Here is an 11138-nt window from a genome sequence, read left to right as displayed (position 1 = left end):
GCCTCCACGTCTGTGGGAGCGGCAGCCACGGTGGCCACAATCCGTAGGAGCACAGTGGCGACACCAACCATCATTCGACGAAGATCATGGCGACGATGACCTACCTAATGCAGGACACAAAGAACGACAACAATCGAAGATAAATTCATCCTTGCCATTTCTCACCTATGATGGAGACCTTCGTGCCTCCGGTGTTTATTCATTGATCACTCGTGGAGATTCAAGTGTGTGATAACATGTTAACGATTGGATTGCAAAGAGTAGTAGTAGACAAACACAGATTCAAACTATTTCTTTCATTGATAATGGAATATCCATTTGAAAGACAACCCTTTCGAATGAAGGTCCATTCATCAACAGGTACAAGTAACTGCAAGCAGCTGACGTTGATCAGCTTGGATTTTAACAAAGAGGACAAATTTGGAAGCATCGGGCGTACATTGCAATACAAGCCATGTCGCAGCTGGCGCTAGCGCTTGACGTTCCTGCCTCCCACCGCCTTACCTCAGCCTAATCACTTAAGCACAGCGAAGGGGAGACAGATCACATAGAACCGAGTGGCACAAAAGCTTCTCGCTGCCTGTGCTCGTCCACACACATCGCATGATCAGCAGCGGCAGATGAGATTAAGTGTACAGAGTCACCGAAATTGTTCCATACAACAACTGAAAATCCATAACATACATTTATCGTACCCCTAACATTGCAATTGTTTGGCCAAAAATCCCATGTCCATATGCTAAGGCCGCCCCTGACTACAGCCATACCATGGCTCCCGAAGGAGTGATTCAGAAAGCACCCACGCCGCAGCAACTGCTGTGCAGTTCACCTGAACTTTGGCTTCTTCGAGGGCGGCACACCCTTGAAGCTGCTGCGCTCCGGTGCACGGGACTTGCTGAAGGTTTTCACCTTGCGGCGCCTCCTCTCCTCTTCGCTGTCTGACTCAGCGCCGTTCTCCCGGTCCGCATTGCTCGCCTCGCGTTCCAGCTCCTCCCAGGTCTTGCCCTTCTCCTCCTCCGAGTTTTCATCGGACTCCTCGTCATCGTCGTCTGATTCCACCAAGGACTCACTGTCGGAGTCATCATCTTCTGATTCAGACTCAGGTTCAGCATCAGAGGGCTCGTAACCCTGGTCTGATTCCCCTGTTTCCTCAGTCTCAGAGTCACTCGCCTCCATATTCAAGAACTCCCAACCACCATCATCGATGAACTTTTGTGGATCGTCAATGATGGTTTTCAGAATAGGACGCCAGTTCAGGTTCAGCCTGCTCTCGTAGTACTTGAGGTCGGTTGTGTCCAGCCACTCCTTTATCGCATCAAGAGATGTCGAAGGAATGGAATCGATGCGAAGGACATCCTTCTTAAAGTCCTTAAACACAATAGCCATGTCAAAATTCTTCGTTCCAAAACCCACCCTCTCCAGATTAACAATCTCTATCTCACTCAGGCTCACCACCAGGAAGGGAGTCTCAATCAGCTCAACCAAACAAGTAGAAGTTGGAATGATGAAAGCTGAAGCTTTATATGGAACCCCATGAAACCCAAGCTCTCTAAGAGGGACATCAAACTCCAGATCCATCCCTTTCAACTGTGGCTGTGACCAGTGGTCATTAACCTTGTTCACAAAGTTCTGGAAATCCATGTTTATTCTGTTCTTTCGATCCCTCTCACGCTGCTCTTCTTCAATCTCATCAGGATCAAGTGCCGACCTCCTACTGCCACCAAGAGTCTGGACAACATCCATCACTTCAACATAAAACTGGACATCCTTTGTCTTCTTGTTTCCAACCATGATATGATTGTGCAAATGGAAATGAAGGAGGGTAATCATTTCTTTTTCTGCAGGCTGGAAAAAGGCATGCTTTATATTCCCGAACATGATGTCCACTCGCTCATCAGCCCTTGACGTAGAGTACCTGAAACCATTGAAATGTGCCTCAAGATTTCCTGTAAGCTTTCTCCCACGACCACCAAATGCAGGCCGTATCCACACATCAGAAAGTCTCATCATCTTCATTCTGTTGTTTCCCATCTGTAGTTTCTCCTGGGTAACAAGGGTTGCCCTTTCAGCTCTCTCTGACTCCCTTGAAGCAACTTGCCTCCTCAATGTTTTGATATGCTGAACAACTTCACTGCTATGCCGTGGATCTTTCGAGCGGAATGTAATTTCTTTCAAGTAGATAGCACCTTGAGAATTCAGCTTGTTATCATTTGAGAATGGCATGCCAGGCACGTTGAAGAAAACGCGGATAGTGCAGGTGCGGTTGTCCTGGTGGCTTGTCACACTCTTAATGGTAGAAACATGGAAAGGAACCATGCTGCCATAAATAGGTAACAGGACAGCTTCATTCTTCTGATCTACCTGTATCACCAACTCTCTTGCATATGGTACATCATTAACATTCTTGTATGCAACAAGCTCATTTGAGGCCCTCGCGGGACCACGTCCCTCACCAGAACCAGAACCCCCAGCAAGCCTTCTAGCAATCTCTTCATTCTTTTGACGAGCAAGTTCAGCCTGGTGCTGTCTCCGGAGCTCTTCCTTGGACATCTCCTGGTTGTCTGACCTGAGTGTTGCCTTGGTTGGCACCACCTCGGTGGTCTTCGCCTCTACCTTCACCACAGGAACATCTTCCTCATCTTCATTGAACGAATATGCAACATCCTTAACAGCCTTGGAGCAAGGTGCTGTTAAGATATCATATCCTTTTTCACTAACCAAAACCGTGTCAGCTAATAACAGTGAAAACTGCTTTGTCTTCTCATTGGTGGTCTCTGCCTGGACATTATGCAAACCAAGGGAGACATTGAAAATCATTCCCTGTTTTATCGGACGATCGTTCTTGGCATTCAGATTTAAGCCAGATTCTCGGAATTCGAGGCCTATTCCAGTTCCAGCTGACTTTGTTAGATTAGGAAGTAGTTCAGGGGCATCTCTCTCAACAACTGCCACTGCAGCATGATAAACCGCACTCATCTGATTGCCTGGTTTCAATGCTTCTACAGCAGCTTCATGAGCTTTCAGAAGGGTCTCATATGCCTTACTCTGCGTAGGGGTGGCATCTATCAGATATGTTCGGGCAACATTTGAACAATAGCTACTGTATTTGGACCCAATTGCACAGATGATAACACTTGCCGAATCATAGTAGAGAGAGTCATCATTGCTAGAGGCACCAGGCTTGAGATCAAACTTTCCCCCACTTTGAAAGACTGGAGGATAGCATATATCAACATTTTCAGCCTTCAGCTTCACCTTGACCTTCAGAGGATCAAGAATAGCCTTCTCTGTGTCATCCATCAATGAAGAGTGCGAGATTTTCTTCTCCTCATCAATAACCTTCTCCAACTTTGGAACCACAAAATTTTTCAGTACAGATGAAGTTAAGTAAGCAGCCTTCTTCACACATGTGATCTCTGTGGAATCCTTCACAGCAAAAAGCTCAGAGAAACCATATGTTACATCTGTAAGTCGGACAGATGACCCAGATAACTTGTCCGCCCATGTTTCAAGAAGCTTACCCTCAGGTGCCTCTTTTGCAATGTGCCCAACAATCGGATTGTCTGATTTCGACTGATTACGGACAGCATGCAATATGTCATCCATCAAGTCGGCACCATCCCCATTCTTAGCTTTCACATGCAAGACAATGTCAGCACCAGCAGCCTCATTTGCAGCCTTCTTGAGAGTCCCGATGAGATTTGCTTTCTTCTGGCTGCATAAGACATGTATCTGCTTGTGCGTGAAGACAAGTATGGTTTCCGGGAATTCATATCCGAGTAACCAGATATCCAGAGCTGAGGATTTCAAATAACGAAGATCCTCAGAAGGAGGTGGGGTAGCAATGGCAATAGCATCAGAAGAACCCCAAAGATCAGACTTGTGTTCTTTCCAATGGTCATAGAATACCTTCAGCCGCTTACTGAAGTTCTCTAGATTGATTGTATAGTCTCCAGATCCAGGATGTACCTTTGCGTTATCAGCCATCTTTATCAAGAAGCTCACATTAACCTAGCCAACTGCAGAAAAGATGATTGATCCAAAGTTAGTCTACTGAAACTGTTTCAAAATTACTAGTTTATCCTATCAGAAAACAATGCTCTGGAATTATGAGCATGAGGAAAATATTTGAAACTCAGGACAAAAAATGAACAGACAAAAAGGACAAAGCCATAATACAGAATGTCAAATTGAATACAGAATGCCAAATTGTCAATGCGTATCGTAATATTTTTCCCTGAGAACAAGGCTTACAAGCAGATTCAATTATTATGGATTTTGCTATTGTCACAAGAAGAAATCATGGTTCCAATAACACCCAAACAACAGTCACATTGGTTAATTTCTTTTAAAATAAATCAAACAGATATTTCCTTAGTCCATACTTGCAATCTCAAAAGTATATCAACTGCTACAGGCTAGTTTGGATATGGGAATCAGGATCCAAATCATTAGGATTTACTTCACCCAAATGGGACCTTGGTGGACTATGAAACAATTAATAAAATAGTTGTTTCATCCATTAAAATAAAAAAACAAATAAAAGGCCTTCATTGCTCCAAATTGAGGTAGACAATCATCTGTGGTAGTCGAGTAACATTAGATTTTAAAAATCTTCAGTCATCACACCTAATGCTGCCATGTTTCCCAACGAAAAAGTCATCCTAATCACAGTTACAAATCAAGCATATTAAAGAGCAAAAACTAATGATGGAGGGATAAACTGTATAAAAAATAAAGAGCAAACCGTACAACCACATTTTTTATCATAATGATCATGTTCATACAGCATATTTTTTCACAATATGTATCCATTTTCATGTTATAATACAATAATGTGAAATATATATATATATATATATATATATATATATAGAGAGAGAGAGAGAGAGAGAGAGTTACGACCATATATATATGTGTGTCTATTGTATATCTATTATGTGCCTAGGTGCAATGTAGTTCACCTTTGCGCACATCCCCAGTTACAATCCAAAAAGCAGTATAGTTGCGATCAACAAGGTATGTCGGTTACGACAAATATATGTGTGTCGTAACTCGAATACCTTCTCTAGTCGTAATTATGTACTTTTTGTCATGTGATCGTAACTTGTTCACTTCTACGCACACCCCTAGTTACGATCCCCAAAGCAGTATAGTTGCGATCCACAAGATAGGTCAGTTACTATAAATATATATGATCGTAACTCGGATACCTCCTCTAATCGTAATTATATACCTTTTGTTATGTGATCGTAACTCAACTACCTATGATGTCGTAACTGATTATTTTCTTAGTCGTAACTGACAGTTTTTTGAGTTGTAACTGGGAGTGACGCAACAGTGAACTATAGTGCGTCTAAACACAGAATAGACTCGTCGTATATACATATGCATATTGTATGTATATTCTGCAGGTACGCGCAGAACCTGCAGAATGCGCATGGGTCTAGCGCACGCCCGACCAAGCAGCCAACCAAGCGCTGACACACGCACCAACCCCACGGACCGAGCTAGCGCCACCCGCAACCCGAGCGCGCTCACACCCGCCGACCCCGCAGTCCCACTGGAGAACAAGCAGTAATTTGCAACTAATTGCAACTTCTTGCATAGATTAGTTACAAGTACAAGCATAGGTTGATTGCAACTACAGGTATAGAGCGCATCCCCACCTTTGAGCAACGATTGCAACTGGCTATAACTACGTGCATAGATGAGTTACTACATTTAGTATAGAGTGATTGCAACTTTTAGTTGCAACTACAGACATAGTGGTTACAATTATATGCAGCGATTTGCAACCAATTGCAACTTCTTGTATAGAGGAGTTACAACTACAAGCATAGGGTGTTCGTAACTACAGGCACAGAGCGAGTTCCCACCTTTTAGAAGCGATTAGTTGCAACTACAGACACATAGTGGTTACAAGTATATGCATAGCGAGGTTGCAAGTCGTCAGCCTAACTATTTAAAACATGGCTGACGTAGACGTCGGTTGGGCACGCGTTGAAGCTGGTCGGGGGCGCACGGGAGGAAGGTCGGCTCGGTTGGTGACGGGCGGGAGGGAGGCTAGCGTGTGTGTATACGGCGAGTCTATTCTGCGCCTAGGCGCACTGTAGTTCACTGTTGCACCACCCCCAGTTACAACTCAAAAAATTGTCAGTTATGATTAAGAAAATAGTCAGTTACGATCGCAACTATACTGATTTATCTTGTGGATAGTTACGATCACAACTATATGGATCGCAATTGACATATCTTGTGAATCGTAACTATACTGTTTTTTGGATCGTAACTGGGATGTGTGCAGAGGTGAATAAGTTACGATCATATGACAAAAAGTACATAATTATGACTAGAAAAGATACCGAGTTACGACCATATATATTTGTAATAACTAACATATCTTGTGTATCGCAACTATGCTGCTTTTGTGACCTTAACTGAGGGTAATGCAATAGTAAACTACAGTGCGCCTAGGCATATATATATATATATATATATATATATGAGAAACTGATAATTGATTTACTGTTAGTTATGTATGTATAGCTTGCGACATCGACTACAGATAATAGTGTGGTGGACATTACAGAGTCACATCATCTTTCCCTGGCAGTTTCAGTTGCATGAAGAAATATCTGGAAATAATGTTTGCACTACCTATCTGACTCCCCAAAATTAAAAACGCAAATTCACTAATTTATTATAGAAAAAAAAAAAGCAAGTGAACTTCCCAAATTCTTTTGTACCTACTTGTACATACATCATCTTGATGTCCTTGGCGTGCACCTATAAAACACTAGGTGGTATTAACACTTAAGCATGATTGGCAACAAATGTACTACAGCCCTTGGATTCATTACTTTAATAAACATGCAAAAATATGGATGAAGTGTTGTTCCTGCAATATTGCCTCTATAAGCTATTGTGGTAAAAAATGCTTCGCATGTGCATTTCAGCAATCCAGTGTTTTGACTTTTGAGGCACTGATGAATGAACAATCATAACACAGAGAACCACATATGTTTTCATTTTTAGGATGACACCATATTGTAGATATCATATCACCCATAACCACTTCCGTGTAATGGGCAGACATCAAAAATGTATTTACAGATCATGATATAATGGCTGAGATAACTGACAGCAGCTGGGATATTTTAGATATAATTCATGTTACAGTGTTTCAAGTGCCATAACCACATTCCTAAAAATCAAGACCATATTTAATAAACTAGCGGTGGACAAGCACCAAAACATGTCATGCAGTTTCCTTAAAAAGATGTCTAGTGCGTAATAACATATTGCCTTTCAAATTAACCATACCTGTCACAGCGATTTTTTAGGTAACCGCTGCTTAAAGCACCGCACGCCTTACCGACTAGAAACGAACGTCGCAAGTGGCGCACACCTGAAACAGCGAGAACTCTTACAGCTTTGTCTACAAACACTGTGACACACACGGTGAGTCGCCCCACCCCACCAAATCTGGCAGGCTGACTCCCGCCACACATCGGATCTAGCATGCACCTCCTTGCACCTGAAAAAAAACTCTCCACCCTGAGAGAACATCTATCGCTCCAGAACCTCGACCAAATGGACCGTGCTTACCAGCCCTGGGAGCAAGCATCACCTACAGGGCTAATGGAAATCGCAGAAATTTCCCCATTCTACACCGCCAGCTGGGTCTAGGGTCGCTTGTACGCACGGCCTACCACCCCACCCAGCGGCTGACGCACCCTGACGCCCCGCGCCGGGGGCATCGGCTGAACCGAACCCCAAAAATTTTGGACTTTGATGCAACCAGTACCCCGCAACGCAGCAGGCAAATCCGGACGGATTGGAGCAAACATCCCGCAAGCAAGGGTTCGGATTCGAGGGATCACGGCGTGGAAGGAGATCCCGCGGGAACGAAATCGAGCAACGCGTGCAAGCGAGCACGGCTAGGGTTTCCTTACCTGACGGCACGGGGAGGACGAGAGGCGCCGCGTCGCGCGCTCCCGGCGGAAAGGAAGGGCGCCCGAGCGCGCTCGCTCGTCGGGGGAGGGGTGGCCGGTGGCGCGAGACCCCGGGGCAAGGCGGGAGTCGCCGGCTCGTCGGTGGACAGGTGGTCGCCTCGGGGCTCGCCGCCGCCAGTGGAAGGGGGAAGACTGAAGAGAGAGGAGGGAGGAGGAGGGCGATGGTTTGCTTAGGGGCTTAGGGCTGTAGTGCGGCGACTGTGCGGGAGTGTTTTTGAGAGGGACGGATGGCTGGGCAGCCTGGGGTCTGCGCTGAGATTCGTGCGGCTCCCCTCCCATCCACCGTTCGTTCAGATCCAGTGGTGCGGTCCAATGGTCAACGCCACGCGTCCGACGGCTCTTCGTCCCGCTTCCGAAATTACGAGATGATGATTTCGGTGAAAAAATAATTTTATTTTGAAATATGTCGTTTTCGATATTGACACGATCCTAAAATATAATTTTAACTATTATTTTTCTTATAATATATTGATAAAATGTAATAAAATTATATTATTATAAAAATATTTTTTGACAAATCTATTATGTCATTTTTAAGTATCCAAATTTAATAAAAAATAATTTATATCTAAAATTTAAAATAGTTAACTAACTTAAAATACTATTTATTTTCAACTAGAGAAAATATCACACAGGATCATCTATAGTGTGCTAGTGCTTGAACAGAGACACACCATCAAGTGCCCACATAAAAACACCTCTCTGTCCGGTGCAAGCACCTCTTCGTGTAGGTGCTTATGAGGCACCGATGCTACGGAATGCTCATCCTACCTGGCAAGAAAAACAATTGTGTATGACGGAACAGAACGGAACAGAGAAAAATCCAGAGCATGTTTGGCTTGTAGCCCCGAGTAGCCGTACCAAAAGTTGATAGTGCCCCCAACTTTATACCTATTATTTGGATGGCTGCCGAATTTTGGCATGCCCATGCATATTTGGTCACGCTCTATTCATTTGCTGCCAACTTCGCGGGCGAAACCTGGGCGGCGAATTTGTTCTCTCTCTGCTGCTTACTCTGACAGAGTCCCATTGTTTTCTCTGTACTTTTCTCCTGGGTTAATTGAATGGACCAAAAGGTAACAACGAGAAGCATTCAGAAAAGTTGATCACAAAGCAAGCAAGTAGGTGTGTACTCATTCTACTCGGATTGACATCCTCTAACTTCAAAGCCTGAGGCACGCTCAACTGATTTGGCCTCCGCTTGGTTTGCTGATAAAGTTTAACTTGCCTAGGAAAATTTGGCAGTGGCTCACGCTACAGTAAACAGCCAAGCCAACCAACTCAAACGATGATGTGGCAGGACGCTACTGGCTGAACACGGTCCAATATTTTGTTGTTAACAAACTTCAAACAATATTTTAGCGCACTATATGGTTAGAAAAATTATGTTGTGTTTCCTGAGGGGAAATACATCCCATACCCACACACTCTCTCATGCATTCAAATTATATTTCATCTTTTTTTATAGGTTGTCCTCCATGCAAATTTTGAATCACCCAAACTTTCTTAGTATTACATATCATTTTGAAAAAAATCAAATCATGTTTCATTTTTATGGATCATCCTTTTGTAAAATTTCATTCGTAAAGTTCAAACTTTCGTTAATATTTATTATGTATCGTCCCTTTGTAAAAATGTCATAACAAGTGAGAAGGGAGGAAGATCTCTTCATGGTTGCCCTCATTGCTACGGGGATGGAGATCCAAATCTGGGGAGGTGATGACTGCACGATTCACGTAACTAGGGTGGCGGCGGCCGAATGGGGGAATGGGAAGGGGATTGGTCGGGTCGAGGCTGGGAGGTGTGGAGTGAGGTTTGAGTTAAATGGGTTGGGCTAGTTGTTTGGCTGGAAAAAAACCCATAGGTGCAAATCAACACTCCGAACCTGGCCCCACCAGGTGCAAAACCCGCCCGGGGCTCACACCCACGGATCCAATTATCATCTCTAAACTCGATTCGGTTCCTATAGACAAAAAGAACCGAAACTTGTTCTGATACACCAGATTTCAGAACATGATATGGACCTACTCATTCCGCTGTATACAAATGAACATTACATTAATGAAGAAGAAGTAAGGTGTATCAGAACATTACAAAACAGTCACGTGGTTTGCAAATCTAAAAGTATCGTTGTATTTGGATTCTCCCATGATCTATAAAGAAATCCTATTAGCAATTGGAAAATTATAGAGGAGAAATCGGGAATTGGAGAGGAAGAACAGAAGTAGAAGGTACAACTTGGCAATGTGCCGGTTGAATTGGGGAAGAAGAAGAAGGTTCTGTTTGTTGCATTCTCATCACCACCCCTTCTCACCCTTCCTGATCTATATAGTCTCCGTTACAACGTCATGATGCCACAAGGCCCATAGGTTTAATGGGTCCATTCAAACCCAGTAGTAATACGAGCATTGGCCCTTTCCAACGGTTGTTACCTTTCGGCGTTTCCCGCCATCCGTGTCCTTGTCTTCCAGCGTTGCTTCTTCATCGTCAGGCCCAGGCATGGTGCTGACAAATTCTTGTCCAGGTGGAATTGTAGAAAAGAACGTGGTACAATGAGATATGCAATGGAAACAATGATAACAAAAATGCTGCCTACTCATAAAGGGTGTTGTTTATCTACATCTACCCCAATAAGGTGTCTATCAAATCATTGCAATTGATGTTTGATCTCGGAGATATGAGATCTTCCAAAAGTAGGCTTTCTTGATCCAACCAGAATCAAACTTGTTTAAATGTTCCCGCTATCCTCTATTTCCTTGAAAAGGCAGAATTAGTCTCTTAATCTTTTCCTAAGTATAAATTTGAGAAGAATGATTTGATATTTTCTTAAACCTTCCGAACAGTTTTGAAGTCTTGCTATCAAAATCGTTTTCTTTCTCTCTTGCCGATTTGCCCATTTTGCAGGTATGTATGCAACAGTGGAGAATAATTCACAGTAACAGCGTAGTGTAAAGTGAAAACCCATGAGATTAGGAACACAAGCAAAATGGGCGGCACAAGAGATGAAGGAGCAGCATGGAGATATATGATTTCCTTTGTGTTATAGCTCTCACATGAAAAGCACAGGAAGGACTTCCCTTCCTGTGCTATAGCTTTCCAGATGAGGAAATTGGAAAAGTT

General features: G+C 43.5%; 1 protein-coding gene across 3 annotated transcripts; it reads right to left on the bottom strand.

Annotated features, from left to right (window-relative positions):
- Positions 1-279: 279 nt before the first annotated feature.
- LOC133889364 (FACT complex subunit SPT16) lies at positions 280-8202 on the bottom strand. Of its 3 annotated transcripts, XM_062329896.1 has the most exons (3): positions 7959-8202; positions 7327-7411; positions 280-4019 (listed from the first exon to the last, which is right to left on the bottom strand). In XM_062329896.1, exon 3 carries the CDS (start codon positions 3985-3987, stop codon positions 826-828), a length of 3162 nt encoding a protein of 1053 aa, XP_062185880.1. In that variant the 5' UTR covers positions 3988-4019; positions 7327-7411; positions 7959-8202; the 3' UTR covers positions 280-825. The 3 variants fall into 3 exon arrangements, with proteins under 3 accessions (XP_062185880.1, XP_062185879.1, XP_062185881.1); XM_062329895.1 differs by lacking the exon at positions 7327-7411; XM_062329897.1 differs by lacking the exons at positions 7327-7411; positions 7959-8202 and adding an exon at positions 6754-7293.
- Positions 8203-11138: the final 2936 nt, after the last annotated feature.

This window comes from Phragmites australis, chromosome 13 (genome assembly GCF_958298935.1).
Source record: "Phragmites australis chromosome 13, lpPhrAust1.1, whole genome shotgun sequence".
Taxonomy (NCBI): Eukaryota; Viridiplantae; Streptophyta; class Magnoliopsida; order Poales; family Poaceae; genus Phragmites; species Phragmites australis.
Note: the sequence above shows the minus strand (reverse complement) of the source record. Positions and strands in the feature narration are given on the sequence as shown.

Coding starts and splice junctions, on each gene's coding strand:
- LOC133889364 (XM_062329896.1), bottom strand. CDS start 3,987: ATGGCTGATAACGCAAAGGTACATCCTGGATCTGGAGACTATACAATC.